Raw genomic sequence first — 22,731 nt, forward strand, 5'->3', positions numbered from 1 at the left:
CTCCAGACTAAACAGACCATTTTTTTCAATCTTCCCTCATGTTTTTTTTTTTTTCTTTCTAGACCTTTAATCATTTTTGTTGCTCTTCTCTGGACTTTTTCCAATTTGTCCACATCTTTCCTGAAATGTGCCGCCCAGAACTGAGGCCTAATCAGCACGGAGTAGAGCGGAAGAATAACTTCTCGTGTCTTGCTTACAACGCTCCTGCTAATACATCCCAGAATGTTTTTGCTTTTTTTGCAACAGTGTTACACTGTTGACTCTCATTTAGCTTGTGATCCACTATGACCCCCAGATCCCTTTTTGTGATGCTCCTTCCTAGGCAGTCATTTCCCATTTTGTATGAGTGCAACTGATTGTTCCTTCCTATGTGGAGTACTTTGCATTTGTCCTTTATTGAATTTCTTCCTATTTACTTCAGAACATTTCTCCAGTTTGTCCAGATATTTTTGAATTTTAATCCTATCTTCCAAAGCACTTGCAACCCCTCCCAGCTTGGTATCATCCACAAACTTTTTAAGTGTACTCTCTATGCTATTATTTAAATCATTGATGAAGATATTGAACAGACTCGGACCCAGAATTGATCTCTGCAGGACTCCACTCGTTATGCCCTTCCAGCTTGACTGTGTTCCAGCTTGACTGTGAACCACTGATGTTTCCTCTCTGGGAATGGTTTTCCAACCAGTTAAGCACCCACCTTATAGTAGCTCCATTTAGGTTGCTTTTCCCTAGATTGTTTATGAGAAGGCCATGCAAGACAGTATCAAAAGCCTTACTAAAGTCGAGATGTACCACGTCTACCGTTTCACCTTATCCACAAGGCTTGTTACCCTGTCAAAGTATAGAAGTTATTCCAAACATTATAGGATGGGGGGAGCATCTGGATTTTTTCCAAAGAATAATTCATAGAAATTTGCATCTGGGGGAAGTCCTGGTCTACCATATTTCTGAATAGATTATATATCCTTTTTTCTTTTATCCATTGTTGGTTATTTAATGTTGCCCTCTCTCTAGCTATAGCAGATGTCCAGGGCCTTGCAGGTCAGCTTCCCAGTGGAGGATAGATCAGTGACAAGAGATCGGGGGATATTCTAAATGTAACTTGTTTTATTTACACCCACACACACACCCAGACATGAAACAGTGGTGGTTCCAAACAGCATGCAGACAACCCCTCCTTTCAGGAACATCAGCCCGACACTAGTTGCCCAGGTCCCAGGGAGCACCACAGCCCCAAGCATTGACTGTCATTGGAAACTCAAGGCAGAGTGAACTCTCCTGCTGCTTGCACAGCTCCTTGTACAAATCACCTTGCGTAACAAAACAAGCCAACATTTCATCCCAAGACTGAGCACTTGCTCACACCCTAAGAAAAAAACTTGGAAAAATCCGTAACTGTGGTGACACCTGCATAACATTATCTGTTTGTATTACAGTAGATTAGAGACCCCCACTAAGGTAAGTGCCTCATAATGCTAAGCACCGTACCTAAATAGCAAACAGTCCATGCCCCAAAGAGCCTAAATAAGTGGGGGGGGGGGGAACAGTTACTTATGGGAAAACGAGACGGAGAGGTGAAGCAACTTTCTCAGTCACACAGTGAATCTGTGGCTTAGCTAGGAACTGAACCTGAGTCAGTCTAGTGGGTTAACCACAAGCTCCTCCTTTCCTCCCAGTGGCAAAGTACTTCTCGACTTCGCAACAGGAATGAATTCCCCTGTGGGTTACAGCTGGAAAGGAAGTGGCACTTCCTGATGACTTTCTCAAATAGTCAGATCTAGATTATAGGGTTGCCAGGTGTCTAGTTTTGAACTCAATGGAAAAACTCCCATTGACTTAAGGTGGTGCAGGATTTGGGCCCTTTTTACTTTCCTCTCAGCTTGGACAGTAAAAATAGTGACACTGTGGTCTTGGCTGCAATAAGATATCTGATCTGTAATTGCCGACAGGTGAAGTTCTCTGTGATGGAAAGCTACAGTGTAAACAAGGTTTGAATATTATTTATCTCCATGTTGTCTAGTCTTGCATTAGACAGCATGGAGGTGAAAATACCTGGGCCCTCTCAAGGCCCCTCTTTGCTACGGCTCCCAGCAGAGTTACCAGTAATACAGCAGGACCTGTTGAGAATTACTTGTCCAAAAAAATCCAAATGTAGCTAAGGCTTCGCTGATTCTCTTGCATTAGCACAACACAACTATATTTGTATTGCAAAAAATACCCTAAAATTACTGCCAGAATGTTTGCTGTCTTTGTAAAAAATAATAAAATGAAACCACCTTAGACTTGGGGCCTAAATTGTCAAACAGTGCTGCCCGTTTAAGAACTATGTAAATTGCAAAGCAATAGGGTATGTCTGAACAAAATACCTCTATTTTCAGTTATTGCCATCTCTTGGTTTTACATTTAGCTGACAAGTTTTTGTTGGCTAAGAAGAGAGGATTAAATGTGATGCAGGAGTGGAAAGATGAGTGCATGGGACCAGTAAGAAGGTGTATGGGCTATTGTTTGTGCTATGCTTTTTTTAACTTTCCAAATAATTCTGATCAGATCTTTCAGTTGTTAAGATACTTGATTCTTTGAAGCCTACACCATCAGATTAATTGGGATTTGGGTTTTGTTGTGTTTCCTATTGTCTGTCCAAAAGTTTCTTAATTGTTAAGGAAAATAATGGAGTTTTTCTTTCATTTGTGTAATTGATCTTTCTTTGTCATTCTGGTGCTGTGTGAGTAAACTGCCAGTAAGAACTGCTCAAAGCACTTCTTAGCCCCTGTTTTGAGCTAATTATGTTAAAGGATGAGTAACAAAATATGTCACTTGGCATTCTCCCAGGGCCTTTGCATCATTCCCAGCACAGTAATCTGCCATTTAAAAAAAGGCTTCTTATGAACATCATTGGGGGAGCCTGTAGAACATTCAAAAGCACTTCCAGTCTAGGATTTTTAATTAAAAAAAAAAAAAAAAATTCTTTTGTTTTTTGGAGACACAATGGGAGGTGTTTTTTCTAGCTCAGAAAACCAGTTCCGATAAAATAATCCTCCGACTAGTTGCCTGTTTTCAGAACTAAGCTATATTGAGTTCACCATTTTTACAGATTTGAAATATTCCAATATGTCTCCTCTTTCCTTGGTTGCCTTTCTGACTTATTGCATCTAAAGCTGTAAATACCCTGGTAGAGACATCGCACAGAGATCTGATATTGGCACTCGGTAATGTCCCTGGGCCTTCTAGAAATGGAACTTAATTTTCATTCAGTGGACAGCGTGGTTTTTGAGAGGCTTTTTCCATGTCACTGGTTGAATGTAAAATGATTTTTCCACTAACAATCAATAACTGTTTCCTGTCTGAGAGAGACATTTAATTTGATGGAAGCTAAAAGGCATAAATTACACTCTTAAAGGTGTTTTCCAACTGCTGCAACATTTTACAAGAGCTGATCTTTATTTAGCCAGTCCACAGACACGTTTCCTTTAGTTTGCATATATAAACATATTTATTATGAGGTGATAAAATCCCTGAACTCTGGGTACATTCAGATCCTTGCAGGGCTCTATAAATGAGTCAGGAATGGGGATCCCATCCCCAACCCTGCATGCTGCCGGGGACCTGCCGGTAGCAAGGGAAAGGGAATCTCCTGAGATGTTAAGTGCCTGATGAAGAAGCTAAAGTCCAACAGATACGTCACTTTTCAGACAGTGCAGCCATGTTGAAGGGAAGGAGCATTAGGGATTGTTAGCAAACCAGTGGTGTATGGCTATTGTATTGCTGTTTCATGCTAGAAAATTGATCGTGTTGATGATCTTCCAAGTCTCCCTCTGGCTGAAACTTGGCAGCTCTGAATGAAATGTGTTTATCAAAGTCATAGCTTTTCCTATGGCTGATTCATCGCAATCGCCATCTAGTCTCTTGCTGCATGATTTCATGATTAAATTATTGAGGTTAATGGATGTTATGCAGCCCTCATTTAGAAAAAGATAAATGAAAGCCATCTAGGTCTCTGTAGCCTTAAACAAGGCTGCGTGTGGTTGTGAGTAATATTATGTACATAAAGATGTACTAAAAAATCCAGAAGTCTGATGCCATTCTTGCTTTATTTCCATGTTGTTTCCTTACTGTATGGAGAGTGCTATCAACGCATGCCTGGGAGTTATCTTGAGAGTATCATTACTTTTTTCAAGGGAATGTTGTCTGGTTTATTTTTAGCATGAACTGGGTATTCCAGGAGACGAGTGGTCAAGAGCTGTACCTGGAGCCATATCCTTTGCAACCTTCTTTCATTTAGCCCTATTGCATCTTCATTTTGACTACAGTACCCCTGCCTCCTTCCTGTTCCATTCCATTCATCTTGGTTTATACCACTGGAATTCCGTTGAACCTGTGAGTTTTTATATGGCTATATCTCGGTTGCTAGCATGGGGCAAAATCCTCATCCTCATTTTCTCTTGTGACCTAATTTTACCTTTTGACATTATGATCTGCCTTGAGAGAGAGAGAGGAAAAAATAAAATGCATTTTGGGTTTTAATACATGTGTGATTGCATTTGGTGTCTCGGTTTCTCTTCTCCTAAATTGTTTCCTTTTTTTCTAAAATAAGCAAAGAGATTTCTTCCTGCTTCCTGATTTAATGTGACAGTCACTTTCAAAAATCCTCAATTATAGAAAGGAGGAGCCTAAGCAAAGGGTAACGGAAATTAAAAACCAAAATTCCCCCTTCTGAAAGTTTGACTTCTTTGCTAAGGCTTGCATCAGAAAAACTCAGGAGTTCAGTGCTTTCAGCCCCAATAACAGCTGTCAGTGCAAATCCTCTGATAGAACTTAGTATTGTTGTATGTTGTGACATTTTCTGAGACATCTGTTCCATAGATTCTGCACTAAGACAACATCCAAGGCACTGGAGAAGCCATTAGCAGGTGTGTGAATTTCTTTTTCCTAGGAATAACCACATGAAAATAAGCTATGGAAAACTGAGGCTAAATGTCAGCAATAAGCTCTTGACAGTGAGATCTGTTAGGCGGAGGAATTTCTTTGCCAAGGGAGATGGTGGCCAAAGCACTAGGAAGCCATCACGTAGGGAGCAGTCTTTCACTGGCACGCACCGGGTAGGGTGACCAGACAACAAGTGTGAAAAATCAGGACGGGGGGAAGGGGGTAATAGGAGCCTATATAAGAAAAAGACCCCAAAATCGGGACTGTCCCTATAAAATCGGGACATCTGGTCACCCTAGCACCGGGCTAGACTAAATGACCTAAGGCACTCTAATGTGATTGTTTCCTATGTGAGCAATTAAGTGTAAAAGCTGCATCTGCTCAGAGCTGTCGTGTGGCCCTCAGTCAGTGAAAGAGGGACTGTCAGGCTCCTTCTACAACCTAACTGTAGGGTTTTGCATACCATCCCATATATTTTCTTGTATCTTTTGTTTCACATTCTCTTTTGTCCCCTCCCTTGTGCTGCAGTGCCCAGGGCCATGGTATTGTGGCAGCCTCTTTCTCAGCATTCCCTTGTCTTTCATATTCTGTATCTAAAATCTTTGTGTTCCTTTAATGGGTTTGTGTGTCAGCCAGGCTGTTGTTTGAGAGTCTAATGCGCAGGCAGTTTCTGAGCTCAAGCTAATTCCATTTTGGCCCAAAACAATCCAACTCTTCAGGAATTTTTATTTTCATTTATGATGCTGAAAATATTATAGAGCATCCTTGACAGACAGGGCAGCATCTTTGACACCTCAGGTTTGCATATGTACACTTGGGCCCCACCACTCAGCTTGCCTTTTCTTCCATCTGTGACTGCAGCTCCCAGAAACATTTGTATCATCTGACAACAATCTGTTGGAACAGATTTCAAATCATGTGACCCTTTTTGGGTGACATTGTCTCTGCAATCCTGCTCAGATTCTGTTGCATAGCGATTTCCATCACTAATTATGTTTCCGACCACGTATGATTCAGAACTATCGAGCACTAGCAAGAGTTATGCAAAAGGGCTACATTTAATAACTAAAGTGTGGGATTTGGATGGCTCAGGAGATCGGTAATTGGATAAAGATCCTGTTGCTTCTAGGTCGCTGGTTGGGTAGTGAAGGGTGTCTTGGTGGCTTGCGTGAAATGAGTTGCTCCCAGTTCAGTTCCCAGTGAACTAACGTCCATATCACAGAGCCCACCACCTTGTGTATAACCATATAATTACTCTCCTGTTGGTAGCCTGAACAGAGAAAACTAGCATTGACTGCAATGGGATCAGGATTTCACCCTCTGTGTTTAGTGTTTGTATTGGGATATGGCTATTGAAAAGGCAACAAAACTACCCCCTCGACCCAACATTGGAAGAAATCTATCAAAGGCTTCTGGAGTAAACATGCCATGATTTTTACTTTCTCCAGCCCCCAAGGAGAGGCTACATGCTCCTAACCAAATATTTCTCACCTCATTCATTGGGCTTCCTCCATTGCTGTTAAAAAATAGTCCCTTGTAAATCTAAATACAGCGAAAGAAATGACATTTGTGTGGACAAGTTTTTACCCATTTGCTGTCTTTGATGCCAGTTGCATTTATATGTGCATGTATTAAACTCACTCCTTCCAGCAAATTCCCCTTTGGTTCATTAAAATGCCTTTGTCATCTGCAGGTAGAGGAAGAGTGGAATTTATAAATTCCATGGTTCAGACCAATGCAGACATTGAAAGAAGAGACTAGGTGAGATTGGCAGGTCCGAAGTTTAATGCACATTTTTAGAAATTCTCTGTAGGTTTTTCCTTAACGCACATTTGGTACAGCACTGGCATATCTGCACATATATTTTGTGATAGCAATTTAGGGGCCTGAGTTAGAAAACTTGCCCCAGGGTGGCTTCGTGAACTTTTTGTAACCTCTAAAACCAAAGCATCCGCCCTTGTCTGGGTATGGGGAGGAAGCATGTGTGCTGCATCTCAGTAAGGAAGTGGCGGATTAACTCACTGAAATTCTTGGTAGGATCGTCCCCAAAATAGGTTTACGTGAGTCCTGATCCCTTAGTCACCAGTGTCGTCCATCTAAGCCTTGTATTTGGCTGGAGAGCAGTTGTCGGTGCTGCTGACACTTGTTAGAATTTCCTTTATCCCCAGCTGGGAGTGGCCCAATTTAATGCTTTCCTGTGAGAGTAAAGTTAATCCAGAACTTGTTGTGTAGTTGTGTTCTGACGTCCAGATCACTCAGAGCTTTACCTACAGGATTCTTGTTCTTCAGGGTCTTTTTTTCCACACTGGCTTCGTATGTCAGAAGCAAATTTTATCACCTTTTAGGTCAGTAAGTATCCTTAGAGGAAGGCACTTAAGGCGTTGTTGTGACTTGAGATCTGGGTACAGTTCCTGACTCTGCAGCAGAGACATCTTGGTCTAGTGGGTGGGATGCTACTGGGAGCCCGGGTGCTTGATTCTGTCCCAATCTGCTGCGTGACCTCAGCCGTGGCACTTCCTCTTCTCTGAGCCTCTGGTGGTTGTTTTTTAGTTTAGAATTACAAGCTGTTTGTGGCAGGTCCATCTGTCACTAGGCGTATGTACAATGCTGGAGCAATGGACCCTCAGTTGAGGTCTGTGGTTGCTACTGTAATACAACAGCACCTGTCTGAGCCTGGGTGAATCATTATAGACTTGTGCCTCTTTTCCCCATCTGTAAAGTGCACAGTGTTACTTCCCTCTCTTTCAGGGGCGTTCAGGGTAAATCCATTAATGTCAGTGTGGCACACGGATGGGGAGAGACATATAAATACCTAGATAGAAGAAGCTTAGTCTGAATACCCTCAGCACTTTGGTTCCCAGCATATGAGTTGCAGAAGAAAAGCTTTGTTTATGTACAGTGATATGCTCCTAATGCTGTCCAAGGGGACCTTATAGAAATGTAATACTGCTGGAATTTCTAGGGCGGAAATGGGCCCAGCTGCAAATGGCTGTCTTAATTAAAATAGTTATTAAAGGCAATATTGAAATGATTAAATTTATCCCCAGGGTATTTTTGCAACACACTCATAACCTTGGTTGCTATCCAGTATTTGGAGCAAAACACCTCAAAATAGATTACAAACCAAGATGTATTGGTTCAGGACAGCTGGGCCTTGCATTGTTGTTCTGTATGGCTGGTCATCAGCCTGCTCTGAAGGCAGCGCGGTTCCAGACAAGGTCACCACTTGTGTGAGGCCAGGAGAAGGGAGCGTTCAAACTTTCGGAGGTCACCTATTCTGAACAGAACTAAATCTTCATCCTCTTTCCCAAAAGTGAAACGTCAGTATTTGTATTACGGTAGTACTTAGAGATTCTACCTGAGATTGGGGCCCTGTTTTGTTAGGCCCTGTGCAAATATACAGTAAAAAACAGGCCCTGCCCCAAAGACCTCACAGCCTACTTAGAGGGTAGAGAAAAAGGAAGACTTATTACTCCTGAGATGAGGCACTGGGGCACACAGGGATGAAGTGAGTTGCCCAAGGTCACCCGGGAAGTCTGAGGTTCAAAAGCCGCTGAAGACAAGACATGTTAATTTTTAGCATGAGGTAAGCAGCCCTATACCCCCTCCATGGAGTGACCTTGGCAAGTTCACATCACAGGAAAACTAAAATGCCTGGTTTTCACAGTTATTTTTACCTCAGGATAGGTCAGGGATGTTAGTTACCCTGTGGTAAAAAATGCACCTTTTTTGGCAGTAAAGACAAGGTCAGCGTCTCCTGTATGGGAATTAGCTGTGCAGCCGTTTTCCTCATGGCCCCACTCTCATCTCACCTCCTTTGGGCTTCGAACAAGCCCATTTGAGTCCTAAACGTAAGTGAAAAAGCAAAAAGCTGTTCTCCTCCATCCCTCCTGAGAGACAGGGTCACTTTGCTTTCAGTGTTCTCTGCTGTTTGCTGGGAGGGTGAGGTCTTTTGGTCTGCCCATAAATCATCACTTAGACTCATGGGCAACATGCTGAGCATAGTGTTGTCAATTGCAGGGAGAGGAACTGACTCTGGCCTACAGAAAGGGCGGCAGAGGGTGAAACTGAACCATACATTGGATCTTTGGCTGGGGCATAATGTCTCCAGCAGCTATGTTGGTAAGCTCTGGGCTGCCCTGACCTGTTAATGTTCTGATAGAATTTGCAGTCCCCTTTTCCTTAGCGCATCTTGGTGACCGACCTGAAGATAAAAGTTGAAGCAGGAAATTCACACACTGTCTAAACTAGTTCATTTCTACAGAGAAGCAGTAGTTGTGTAATTTGTTATGTGCAATGCCACTTCAGTCAATTTTCTTATCTTTTCTCAAATAGGTCACTTGAAATCTAACATTTGGTGCTTTTCTGTTTGCTCACGTCGGGAGTGTTTGTTATAAAATGAACATTCTGCTGTCTGTTCTTCATGAATAAATATTAATGTCCTTTCCTTTCACATTGTTTTCAATCACTTTGGGAACTTATGAACATGCACATTGCCAGATGGCTTCAGATCCAGGCCAGCTAGTCCAGTGTCCTCTCTCTGACAGTGGCCAACTGCAGAGGCTTCAGAGGAAGGTGCAAGAAACCCTGCAGTGGACAGATATAAAATAATCTGCCCCCCAGGTAGTCCTTTTAATCTTTAGTAGTTAGATTGTGTTAAACCCTGAAGCATGGGATTTTGTATCCTTTCCAAAATTCTGAGTGTCTTGTTATCCATATAAATGTCAAAACCTTTTCTGAATGTTGCTAAGTTCTTGGTCTTAATGATATCCTCTGTCCTAGTTTAGTTCTTGCTCAAATGACAAAAAAATTAAAATGGTTTTCAAGTTACTTCATTAAATAGGTGGATGTAGGAGTTGAGCTGAGTTTTTTGTGTGCCTGGGATACAGCAAGCTTGTAATCCTGCTCTGAAAGAGACTTCCTTCAAAACCCATTCCGTTTACAAGTTCCAGAGCTATTGTTCTTGTCTAGATCTGAGCCATAGGGTTTGTAGGATGCAAGGGTTAAGAGACCACATTTTTCTGAACAAAAAAGACAATCAATTCTCTTCCCCCCCCCCCCCCCCCCCCCCCGCGGCCCAGCTTTAGCTCCTACATCACAAAGTTGAAGAAAAAAAATCTGCTCTGTTGAGGTCCGAATTTGGTCAAGTAAATAGTGGCCTTGTGACTGATTAGTTAACTGGAGAAATTGAGAGGAATTCATCAAGGGGAGAGGAGGGTTTTAAACGTTTGTTTCAAGACTGAAGCAGCAGAGGATCCTACCTCCCATAGTCCAACTGTTTGTCTTAAATGATCATTTTAAAGTTTCTCCATGGCTCCCAATACAATTCTGTTACCTTCTTTTGAAGAGCCACCTCCTACCAGGAAAGGAGGTTTTGTTTTTGTTTTTGCTGGACCCTTGAATGGTTGCTTAAGAGAAGTAACTCTAGGTTGCATAAATAGAGCAGAGGGAGAAATAAAAAAAAACCCATAAAGAGAGACCGCATAATACATCTTTCGTTCCTTATGGTTGTTCTCCACTTGCTCATTGTGTCTCCACATGGTTTGAGCAGAGTGTCTCTCCTGTCTCCTTGAAAATTGCACTTTGGAGTCAAATGAATCTTTAATTGCTAGCACTGAGATCAGCACAGCGATAGTTTTAGGATGTGTCTGAGACCATATTTGCGGTGAATTTAAAAATAAACTTGAGCAGGCAAAATGTGACTGGATTTGTATTTATAAATAAGACTAACTGAAGACAGTCTGGGGTCTTAAAAACCAAACCTGCTGAGTTTGTCAGCTCGTCTTTTCCTCTTTGTTGGTGAACAGCCTACGAATCCCATTGGAAATGACAGTAGTACCTCAAGTACTTACAGATACAAAATGCCTGTTGTAATGTGATCAAACTTAAAGGGAAATCATAATGAGAAACTCCATGCATGGGATGAGCTATCTTGCTGTTTGAACAAAAGCGTCATCTTGCCTGCATCTAGCTTTCAACAAGAAAGGACAATTTACTGTTCATTTCTGTATTTCAGTAACCGCTAGAATCGGAATTCAGAACACTATTGTGCAAAGTGCTGTACAGACAGACCATCCCTCCAGAGAAACGTTTACAGTCTAAATAAACAAGACAGACAAAGGGTGGGAGAAGGAAATATCATCATCATCATCATCATCCCAATTTCACAAATGGGGAGAGTGACACGGGGGTGAAGTGACTTGCCCAAGTCACATATGGAGTCTATAGCAGAGCTCAGGTCTCCCATATTGCAGCTGAGTGTCTGAACCGTAACCCACACTGTCCTCCCTCATTCTTGTTTTAAAGCTAGAGATGTTGTGTAATAAACACAACTTTTATCAAATGCTCTGTGTGCATGACTGACTATAAGGTGCTTCAACGAGAGTAGAAAAGCATTCAACATAATACAGTAGAACAGCAGCACAATGCTACCTTGTATTTTAGCCACGTAGTGCACAGATAAACACTAGCTTTGAGGGCAAATATTAGGTGTATCTTTTAAGGCATGGGTATAATATGATGCAATAAAATTATCGTTGCTTGGTGTTTCTAATTAGCTGAGCTGTGCAACACTGCTTCCTGATTATGCTCTGTCATATGAAGCTGATAGCTGTCTGGTATGCCATGTCCTGGATGGTATTAAAAAATGTTTGTATCTTCCCTCCATCAGGTTACACTCTAGATAATGAAAAGCCCACAATTAGCAGGATGTGTGTGTAAATATCTCCTTTTTATAAACACATTAGGATGTTCAGCACATGATGGAAGATCCATTAGCAAGCTAAAGAAGGCACAAGATTTAGGATTTTGGTGAGTTGATAAACACCATTTCCAAGTACCAGCGTAAGGAGTTTATCTTCCTGCGTCTCAGCCTTCTGTCTCTAGGTATTAGAGGGGGATTAAATAAAGCATTCAGAGTTCAATGCAGTTTCACTATTGTTTTCCTAACCTTAGAGCTACACTCAGTCACTGTGCAGATATGGATTGCACTACTTTTGTACTAACCAAGGAAAAAAGTCATCTGTCCCTAGACTGAGCAGAACAAACATTCTTAAAAACTTGGGCTGCTGAGGATTTTTGTGGAATAGAAGCCTTCTGTAGGGGGAGCAGAGACAGAAGCAGCGAACTCTGGAAGGGCGGGGAAACTGTCTAAACGTTATGGGAATTGGAAGCTGTTTTAACAGGACGTCAGAACCTATATTTACCATCATGTAGGTATCGCTTTTAAACGTGGCCTTTCTGTGTTGGACTTGCTGGATTTCTTGGAAAGCTGTGTTTTTTAGCCATTTAATTTCTCAGTGTAGTGAGCAACTGAGTTGCATTTTTGTTATTAGGTACTTTCTAGAGTTGTGCCCTGTATAGAAGGCTTTGGGAGCAGGGGGTGCCTGTGGGGCTATACAGAAGTTCTGTGCCCTTGTGTGATTGGTTGTGGGAGGAGCAATTACATCATTTCCTCCCTCCCCCCCCTTTTCTCCTTCATTGATCTATTTTGAAGGATTCTGCTCAGTGTCTGAGCATGATAGTTTGGATTGCTGAGTTCTGGTGTTCCACTTCTGAAACATGAATAACCTTGCATATGTTGTACTGAGACTAATATATCCTCAAAATATGGTGTAAGACCGTTTAATAATGCTCTGAGCATTAGATCTTCCATAGCACTGTCTGAACAGTTAGATCAATGAGGTTACTTAGGGCCTGATTGTTCTAGTCTGTCTTACCATGAATAGAACCGTATTCTATTGGTAGTTTGTAGAGTCCTCCTAGAGTAAGGTATTACTAGACATGAGTTAAAAGTATCCAAGTCTGACCCCTTAATAAGCTTGTTTTCCTGCTGTGATCTCTGGTTTGCAAATCTCATGAAATCATTTTTACCCAAACTTTCTAAAAACTCTGGTTTCCCCACACAGCAACCTCAAGAATACTGAGTGTATTGCAAAAAGGGGGACGCTCCGTTTTTAGTTCTTGGTCCTGGATGTGCTGAGTGGTGTGTGTGAAACTGCATTAAAACTTTAGATCAACATGAATTCCTCTTTCTCAGTCATCAAAGGGTGTTCTAAAGTCCAGAGCTGTGTGAAATAGACCATCTTGAGTGCCTGCTGCTGCCAGCCTCCCTGTCCTTTCCCTTAATGTCCATCTCCACAACCCCTTCCTTCCTTGTCTTAATCCTCTTCTGTTAACTCATCCCCACCTTGTTCTGTGTGCTCTTGGCCCTGATCCTGCAGTCTGCTCAGTGTGGGTAGACCTGTGCACTAGTATAGAACCTCACTAAGATTATGTCTGCCTATCAGTCGTACTTCTATTGTCCACATTACCACAGTATGCACCTCGGAATCTTCATGTGTTTATCTTCACAACACTCCTGTTATCCCCATTTAACAGATGGGAAACTGAGGCACGGAGAGGCTAAGTGGCATGCTCAAGATCACAGTCTATGGCACTGTGTGGCATCAAACCCATCCTTCTGCAATAATTTGAGCATTGCACAAGTGTAAGGGTCTTCCCATGGAGATTAACCTGCAGGACCGGGGCTTTTGCTTGTATGTTGTATCTTTTCCCCTAGCCCTTTGTCCATTTTGCCTATTTAGATTGTAAGCTCTCCAGAGCAGGGGTTGTGTGGTTGTACAGAACCCAGAGCATTGGGGCCCTAATCTTAACTGAGTCCTACCCCAATGCCAATAATAATAAATGGGTCTATCTTCTCTGGCTTTTGTCTTTCAGAGTCACGGTGGGTCCACGACAGAACTTGCCTCGTATCACGTTAAAAGGCACTTTCCAGGGGGCCAAAGTTGTCCGTGGCCCAGACTGGGAGTGGGGTAATCAGGATGGTAAGGATCGTAATTCCACTCCCCTTCCCCTCCCCTACACACACAACCCCCCTTCTTACAAAATCTACTATAAAAACAGTTTGATACCAAGCTGCTAACTGCAAATGCACACTACAGCAGGGAACGTGTTGGAGCTATTCAGATGCTACTGATGTTTTTTTTTATTAATAGCTCTAATTTAGTATGTGTTTCCTTGTATTTATTCATTTCTGTGGCCTCTCTCTCCTATCTGAGGCCTGGTCTACACTCCAAATTTAGGTTGACATAAGCCATGTTAAGTCGATCTAATAATGTATGTGTCTACACTACCAAGTCCCTTTCACCCATCTAAGTGGCCTGTAAAGTTGACTTCTGTACTCCACCTCCGCGAGAGGCGTAGCGCTTGATGCGACACCCACGGGTTGACCTGGGGATAGTGTAGACGCTGCGTTGTATAATTCGAATGAATTGGCCTCCAAGAAGTGTCCCACAGTGCTCTGCTGTGACCGCTCTGGAGAGCACTTTCAACTCTACTGAATGTCAGCCAGGTGTACAGGAAACAGCTGCTCCCCTGTTAAAGGCCCGGGAACTTTTGAATGTTCATTTCCTGTTTGATCAGCGTGGAGACTGGAGAGCTCGCCAGCACAGCTGATCATGGAGTCTCAAGGCCGCAAGCGCTCTCCAGCATGGAGTACGCAGGAGGTGTTAAATCTTACTGCTGTGAGGGGAGAAGAGACACTGCAGGCAGAGCTCCGATCCAGCAGAAGAAACGCTGACATCTATGCCAAGATTGCATGGGGCATGGGAGACAAGGGCTACACCAGGCACATGCAACAGTGCCACATGACAATAAATGAGCTTCAGCAAGCGTACCAGAAGACAAGGGAGGCGAACAGTCTTTCTGGTTCTGGCCCACAGACATGCCGCTTTTATGAGGAACTGCATGCGATTCTCTGCTGCGACCCCACCACGCTCTGTGGATACCTCCCAGGAGCCCCGGGTGACCTCTGGCAACAACAAGGAGGACATCGTTGAGGAGGAGGAGGCGGCGAGTGTGAGGCAGGCAAGTGGAGGATCCATTTCCCCCGACAGCCAAGAACTGTTTTTAACCCTGCAGCCCATCCCTTCACAGGACCAGTTGATGGTGGAGCATGATGCTGGGGAAGGCACCTCTGGTGAGTGCACATTTCCAGTCAAACTGTAGGGGTTACATGCTGCTATTTATGTTTAATCTGAACAAAAAAGCAGATGTACTGGGTATCGGTGGCCACTCCAGCTACTCAGAGGGTGCTCTCCGAAAAAGACTGTTTTATGTGCACAGGGATGGCCTGGGAATCCTCCATGGAGACCTCTAAGAAGCTTTCATGGAGGTACTCTGCAATCCCTCGCAGAAAGTTTCTGGGAAGGGCTGCCTTATTTCATCCACCATGGTAGGACACTTTCCCATGCCACTCCAGTATTCACTCTTCTGGCATCATTGTAGCACGCAGCATTGCAGCATAAGGACCAGGTCTGTACCCAGACGCTTGCAACATCAGCTCCCTTGCCACCTCTGTTATGCTCAGGCGAGTGATATTGCATAGGGTCACCTAGGGGAAACGGGAAGTTTTCAATGCTTGCCCTTAAGCTGCAAACAATTCAACAAGTAATCCGCCTCCCGTTTGGTGAAATCTGGCTGTCACAACCACATTTTCCCCAAATGTGCTATAGTTGTGATTGGAAGGGATCACCGGGTATTGCAAGCAGCATTTGAAAAAAAAGGGGGGCAGCTTCCTGTTTGTCTCCCTTCCCCCCCAACCCAGTGCCGCTTTTGTAAAAAATACTAACTATTTGGGGGGGCTTTACACTGGTGCCTGTCCTCAAGAACCATCCAGGTTGCTAGGGAAAAGGGGTTTTTTCCTCACGTTCCAACCTGTGATCCCAAGGATGTCTTCACAAAAGCAGCAGCACAAGGCCTCTCGCCCATGCCTTGTGGCTGGAGCAGCAAACAGACTATTGCAATAGCCAGCGGTTGTGATTATGTTGTGGCTTGCAGTGAAGTATATTAAGGGGTGTTTTTTTTTTATTTTATTTTTAAAATTAACCTTGCACCAGAAACCATGTATGCACGGTCCATGCTACCCTTGTGCTTTGCATTCCTTGCAGCTGAAATCTTGTCCATCAGCACATCCTCCACACCGGGACAGAGATTAGAAGGCAGAAAAAGAAGACTTGGGAAGACATGTTCAATGAGTTAATGCATGTCTCTGAGAGTGACAAGACGGCGCTTAAAGTATGGAGGGAACAAGAGTGTGCCATGCAGGAAGAGATGCTGCAGATTATGAAGGAGCAGTCAGACATGTTGAGGCATCTGAGGTTCAAGAAAGGCAGCTGGCTACTACAGTTCCTCTGCAGCCAATGCTGAACCTGCTGCCATCATTGCCGAGTTCTACATCCTCCTTCCCCAAATGGCCTATGAGGCGGGGAGGGGAGAAGTTCAGTATCTCTTGCACTCAACACCAAGGGAGGGTACAAGGACCAGAAGGCGCCCGTTCCCACACCTTTGATTGTTGTTGCAGTTCATCTGTAAGCAAGCTTTCCTTGTGTCTCCCCCCACAGGGTCATCAGCCCTTTTGCCCCATTGCTTATTTTATCTTTGCTGTCTCTGTGTGTTTGTGTGCATAATAAAACTTAACGTATTGAGAAGAAAAGGCTCTTTATTCATTCAACACATGGTGGTTGGTGGGGCTGGAATTTACAGGGGAGAAAATACAATGGAGGGGACAGTTTTGTAAGGAACAATACAAATAAGTCGCATTATTCTGGCTCATTGCTGAAACTGGCTTTCAAAGCCTCATGGAGACACAGAGCCCCTTGATTTGCTCTTCTTATTGCCGTGGTGTCTGGCTGATCAAAATTGGCTGCCAGGCAATCTGCCTCAACCCTCTACTCTGCAGAAACTTTTCTCCCTTTTGTTTCACAGATATTATGGAGCACACAGAAAGCGGCAATAACAATGGTAATATTGCGTTCACTGAGGTCTAATCTAGTAAACCAACAACGCCAGCGACCTTTTAAACGACCAGAGGCACATTCCACCACCATTCTGCACTTGCTCAGCCTATGGTTGAACCGGTCCTTAGTGCTGTCCAGGCTGCTGGTGAGCCATGGGAGCAAGGAGTAGGCTGGGTCTCCCAGGATCACGACTGACCTTTCAACATCACCAATGGTTATTTTGCAATCTGGAAAGAAAGTCCCTGCTTGCAGCTTTCTGAACAGACCTGTGTTCTTAAAGATGCGCACGCGTCATGCACCTTTTCCTGACCATCCCATGTTGTGTCGATGAAACAGCCCTTGTGATCCACCAGCACTTGCAACACCATTGAGAAGTACCCTTTTCGGTTTATGTACTCTTTGGCAAGGTGGTCTGGTGCCAAGATAGGGCTATGCATTCCATCTATCACCCCACTGCAGTTAGGGAATCCCATCGCGGCAAAACCATCCACTATGTCCTGCCCAGAGTCACTACCTTTCTGAGCAGAAGTCTATTAATGGCCCTGCAAACTTGAATCACAACAGATCCCATGGTAGGCTTACCAACTCCAAATTGATGCCCCACTGACTGGTAGCAGTCTGGCATTGCAAGCTTCCACAGAGCTATCGCCACTCGCTTCTTCACTGTCAGAGCGGCTCTCATTTTAGTATTGCTGCGCTTCAGGGCTGGGGAAAAACTCTTGGCCCATTTCCTGGAAAGTGGCCTTATGTGTTAGCAAGTTCTGCAGCCACTGCTCATCATCCCATAGCCGCATATCAGTGCGGTCTCACCGGTCAGTGCTTGTTTCCCGGGCCCAGAAACGGCGCTCAACCATGTCAAGATGATGCATGACTGTCACCAGCAACTGCGAATTGCTCCGCTCTGTCTTCCAGCAAGGCTGTTTGCGTGGCATCACTTTGTTCCGCACAGCGGCTCCTGTACCGGCTGTGTAAATACTGCAGGATAAGGTGCGAGATGTTTGTAATGCTCACAACAGTGTACGGCTGAGCGGGGTCCATGCTTGTCATGCTATGGCATCCGCGCGGGTAACCCAGGCTTGCGAAAAAGGCTTGGTTCGTTTGCCGTTGATTTCAGGGAGGGAGGTAAGTGCACCATGGGAGGCTAACGCCATGTTCCCATAACCACCCGTGCCAATGTTTTGGTCCCATAAGGCATTGTAAGCTCAACCCGAAATTCCACTCAGCTACGTGCACTGTGGGATAGCTACCCACAGTGCAGAGCTCCATGGGTTGATGCAAGCCCTGCTAGTTAGGACACACTCTGCCGACAGATGAGCATAGTGTGGACACGCAAGATCGACTTGCTTAAGTCGAAGGCTCTATGTTGACTTACATAAAGTCAACTTAACTTTGTAGTGTAGACATGTCCTAAGTGACACTCAGGTATTCATTCTCTTGCCACTGAGGGTAGGACAAGAGGCAATGGGTTCAAACTACAGCATAGCAGATTTAGATTAAATCTCAGAAAAAACTTTCTAACCATAAGAACAATAGGACAATGGAACAGACTGCCTAGCGAGGTTGTGGAAGCTCCTTTGCTGGAGCTTTTTTAAAGGAGGCTGGAGCCATCTGTCTTGGATGGTTTAGACACAACAAATCCTGCATCTTGGCAAGGGGTTAGACTTGACCTTTATGGTCCCTTCTATCCCTATGGTTCTATGAATATATACTCTTAACCCGCTGGGAAGTAGGGCAATAATACTGTGCCTATTTTACAGAAGAGGAATGCTGTGGTACCCTTGCACATTTATATCAGGCTGCAAATTTACGCAACGCTTCAGACTGTAGAGAGACACTCTGCCCCAAGGAGCTTACCCTCTCAGTGGAAGTGACCATTTCTCCCTGATGATCGTCAGGTTCTCTGTTAATCCTTTTCTCTTCTTTATGGTGCTACGGTCCTTCATCTAGATCAGTGGAGACCGCTGTTAACAATGGTCAATGGCCTCTGCCTTCTATATGAATTGAAAATGCGGGAGTGAGGTGAGCGAACATATTTGTGACTGTCTCTGGTTCTGCCCTAAATATAATCATGCTCTATTATGGGCCTGATCTGAAGTCCGATGTCAGTCCTTCCACTGATGTCATTTGAGCACTATGTGCAGTAGTTAAAGAATCTTTCCTGTACATGCATGTTCCAAAGCCCTGTCTGTGACAGTATTTACAGCTTGTTTCCCCTGCATGAATTAACTGTAAAACTTTCTGGTTGAGAATAACTTTTTTTGGTGGGGACCAGATCTGGGCCAGATTCTCAGCAGGTGTAACTCCGCATCACCCCCTATGACTTGAATGGAGTTGCATACGTTTATATCAGATGAGCTCCTGGCCCTCGGGTTTTAGTTTCCTAGAACCACAACAATTACATATTTTGCTATTCAGGGCAGGTTAAAAGTGTAAATAAAGGTAATAAATCCTGTAAACCCTGCCAGAGGACACTAGTGAGCTGGGTTAATTAATCTCACAGCCCCATGTGTTTTATTAGGGCATTAGCAGCCAAGTGTGAAGTTTTCTACTGTAATGATCTCACTTTTAATTTTGCTTTGTGGCTTCCATCCCATCCCCTGCTGCCTGAAACCCTCTAAAGGAAATTAGCATTGACTGCCGCAGAATTTGCTGATTAACCAAATGCTCCCCTCATGCCGGACTGAGCTCCTCCAACCTGATCTGGGCTCTGGCAGCTGTGTTGGCTGTTTGACCCCCTGACCCTGTTATTGATTGATTGTCTTTCTTTCTATCTCAATCTGAGCCTAAATGCCCCTGAAATGAAATCCGGATAACTGCCATCTCCCTGCTTTATAGTGAAGGATCTGAAAACAGATGGACTAGGGGGAAGGAAGGATGGGTGACTTTTATCTAGATCCCTGCTGACATTAAGAAATGCTGAATGCTATTTGTCACTTGTCGCTGCGTTCACATTGGTCAGGGTCCAGAGCACCTGCTGGGTTTTGTGTGTCTGTAAGTGCCAAGCGCACCTGTGGCACTGTATTCATGAACAACAAACAATACCATTGGGGAGCCCTCAACCCACCAGAGGGGTGTTGGAGGGGAAGGTTATTTACCTTTACCAGCCTTTCGCTCGCCTGTTGATGGTTGTCTTGGTCCAGCTGCGGAACTTGCATATTTTTGCTCCTGGTGTCCCTGCCTTCACCTCTCCCCCAACTATTTTAACAAGGCTTCATGCCCCACCATCCTCTTCGGCCCATATCTCTTCCCCTCTGGGCACAATAGAAGTTGTGTGGGGAGGGTAAGTCTCTCTCTCTCTCTCTCTCTCTCTCTCTCTCTCTTATTTTGTTCGCTCAGTAACAAGCTCTAAGTGAAGCAAATGCTCCTGTTTCACTTGCCCAGCCAACAGCTGGCTTTTTATTTAAATCTTTAAAGCAGGAAGGATCCCACTGCCTGGACAGAATTCTCCTTCACTGCCCCTTGGAGAGCTCTCAACTTCCCCTCCTCCTTTTCCTCTGCCCTTGCTCCTCAGAGAGCCGAATCCGGTGAGCCCAGGACGATTGCCTTCCCTATTGTACAGCGCAGGAGCTGAGGCACAGAGACGTGAGTGGACTTGCCCAAGTTCACCCAGGGAGTCTGTGGCAGAGCTGGGAATTAACCCCTGAGGTTTAATCAAGTGCTGCGTCCACTTGTTCAGTGAGGCCTTTATCCTCAACCTGCCACTAGTGTGTTTAATTGCCTCTCGTGTGCTTCGTTGGCAGCTCAGAATGCTGTCACCGATGTGCCGCGGCATCTCTCCACTGGGTTAGTGCAAACTGCTTGCTCCGCAAGACGCTGGCCCTGCTCAGTGGAGGGGAATGTGGATTGGATGCCTTGTCCCTTCTGGGCTGACTTTTTGCATCGACTGGAAAAGCCTTTTGGCAGATGAAGATTGTGGCTAGGGGCCGCCTCCTAATCTTAAAGGCTCTTTCGGGCTTAACTGTGAAGGTTGCATCCTGCAGACACTGTCGGCCACCGATATGAATTGCAACTACTGAATATGGACGGCCTGGCTGTCAGTTCAGTTGTTCAGCTCACTGCCTAAGAATGGGGCTGTAGGTGTGAATCACATGCTGAGCTGCTTGTCTCTGCTATTCCTGGGGGAAGATTTTTCAGAGGCCATGCAGGGGAGTTGGGCACTCCATTCCCATTGTAAGTTGGTAGGAGCTGGGAGTCAAATTCTTAATTCTGTCTTGAAAATCTCCCTCTTAATCGGTGATGGAGTGGCCTGGGAACGTCCCCTGGGCCAACTGGTCCTCTTTTACGTTGCATAGTTGGCTCTTGTTACGGGTGTGTCATACAAGCAGAAGACAGCACTGCTCATCTGAGGATTTCCAAGACCCTCGCAAACAATTAATTATAACCTCAGAATCGACCCTGTGAGTTAGGAAAGTGCTACTGCGCCCATTTTAGGAAGTGGTAAACTAAGGTAGGAGATTTGCTCAAGGTTACACAGTGAGGCAGAGCTGGGAACAGAACCCCTGAGTCAACTCCCTATCCCTTGATAGCTCACACTGCCTCTTGAGAGAGGGTGTTTCCTGTAAGCAGAGCCATAAATACTCGCCTAATCTGGGGAAGCTTGTTCATACCCTTCAGCCTCCACACCTGTAGGGAAGAGGACCGTGAAACAAAGCTTGTCATTGTTTGCTTGACTCATGAATGATAGGAGAGAGCAAGAGAACTGGGTAGGAGTTGAAAGAACTGCCATGTTCCTACCTGGCCACAGCGTGTCGCCTTCGCACTGTGCATTGTCTGTCTAGACAGTATTTCTACGGATCAGGGAAAGTGGCTTTTTGAAGGATCCTCTTGTAGAGTGTGGCTTTTGCCCATCCATGCTCGCAAGCGGAAAGGTTCTCCAGCATTCATAGAGCCTTATGTAATGATTCTCTCTGAACCAGCAGAGACTGGGGTCTGTAATAGCTCAGTTTCCCCAGTTAAAAATAACCGTGCACTCACACAGTGCCCTTTGCAGCATGAAATGAGATTGCAAAGCTCAAGATGGAAAAACATAAAGGTGCCAGGATAATTGCAGTCTGTTGATTTTTTTTTTTCCCTTCTTCCTCTCCCCCGAAAGAAGGGATAGATGGTTGTGGGGCTCTGGGCTGTATGCAGCCAGCATGCTGCCCGCTAGCAAAGCGCGCGTTTGCATTGGTGGTGTGGAGTCAGCCTGTGGGCTCCCAGAAAGAGCCCTGCAGAAATCCTACCCAAACCCTCACATGCAGAAATCTCACTGCCACAATCTCTCCCTCCTTCCCCATGCCTAGTTAGTGGCTTTGTGCCCACTGTTCTGTGGTATTATTTTATTGGAGAACTGACAAGTGCATTCATTTGTTTTGGCCCCACTCTCTCTCTCTCTCTCTCTCTCTCTCTCTCTCTCATTTATTTAAAATTAAATAAATTAAATTAAAATGCCACAGAAAACATAATCTTTTTTTTAAAGATGAGGATAAAAACCCAAGCCCTAGTCATTTGGAATCATTTAAAAACATCCCCAGTGCACTTTTTGCATAATGTAGAGGTCTTGATCCCCATGTCCAGGCTAAATTCTAGTCTAGCTAATTACATTCTGCTGATATAAATCTCTCCACGGATTCAGAACTAAATACAAAACTCACTCTTAAGATGAGCATTCATACAATAGCCATCTCAGTCTCATCACTTTATAGAAATTTAAAAAACACTAACTTCCAGTCCATTCTTGCTGGGCTAGAACAAGAGATTCTTGTGATTACTCCTCAAGGGAGGTGCTCACATACCATGGTGATGGAGATTTAGATGGTATTTTATCATCCCTTCCTGACCTAAACTACTGAATAGGGAAAGATGTGGTCTGAATATGGGACTGGGAGCTAGAAATGTCAAATTATTGCTTTGAAATTCACTTCCTTTGTAGCCTTGAGCAGATCATAGAAGCTCTTTTTTGCCTGTTTCCTTATCCATAAAATAGAGATCATACTAGCTATTTCCCTTCACGGGGAATCAGTTAATT

General features: G+C 44.3%; 1 protein-coding gene across 11 annotated transcripts in view; it reads left to right on the forward strand.

Annotated features, from left to right (window-relative positions):
• MIB2 (MIB E3 ubiquitin protein ligase 2) overlaps positions 1-22,731 on the forward strand; it is a 107,999-nt gene that overhangs the window by 51,464 nt on the left and 33,804 nt on the right. For 10 of the 11 annotated variants that reach the window (XM_054009384.1, XM_054009386.1, XM_054009383.1 and 7 more), the window contains one exon: positions 13,645-13,751. The exons of the other annotated variant lie outside the window; for it this stretch is intronic. In XM_054009384.1, the coding sequence (XP_053865359.1) occupies positions 13,645-13,751 (107 nt within the window). The remainder of the gene's footprint in view (positions 1-13,644; positions 13,752-22,731) is intronic. 11 annotated transcript variants of the gene reach the window in all.

Source organism: Malaclemys terrapin, chromosome 19, assembly GCF_027887155.1.
Source record: "Malaclemys terrapin pileata isolate rMalTer1 chromosome 19, rMalTer1.hap1, whole genome shotgun sequence".
Taxonomy (NCBI): Eukaryota; Metazoa; Chordata; order Testudines; family Emydidae; genus Malaclemys; species Malaclemys terrapin.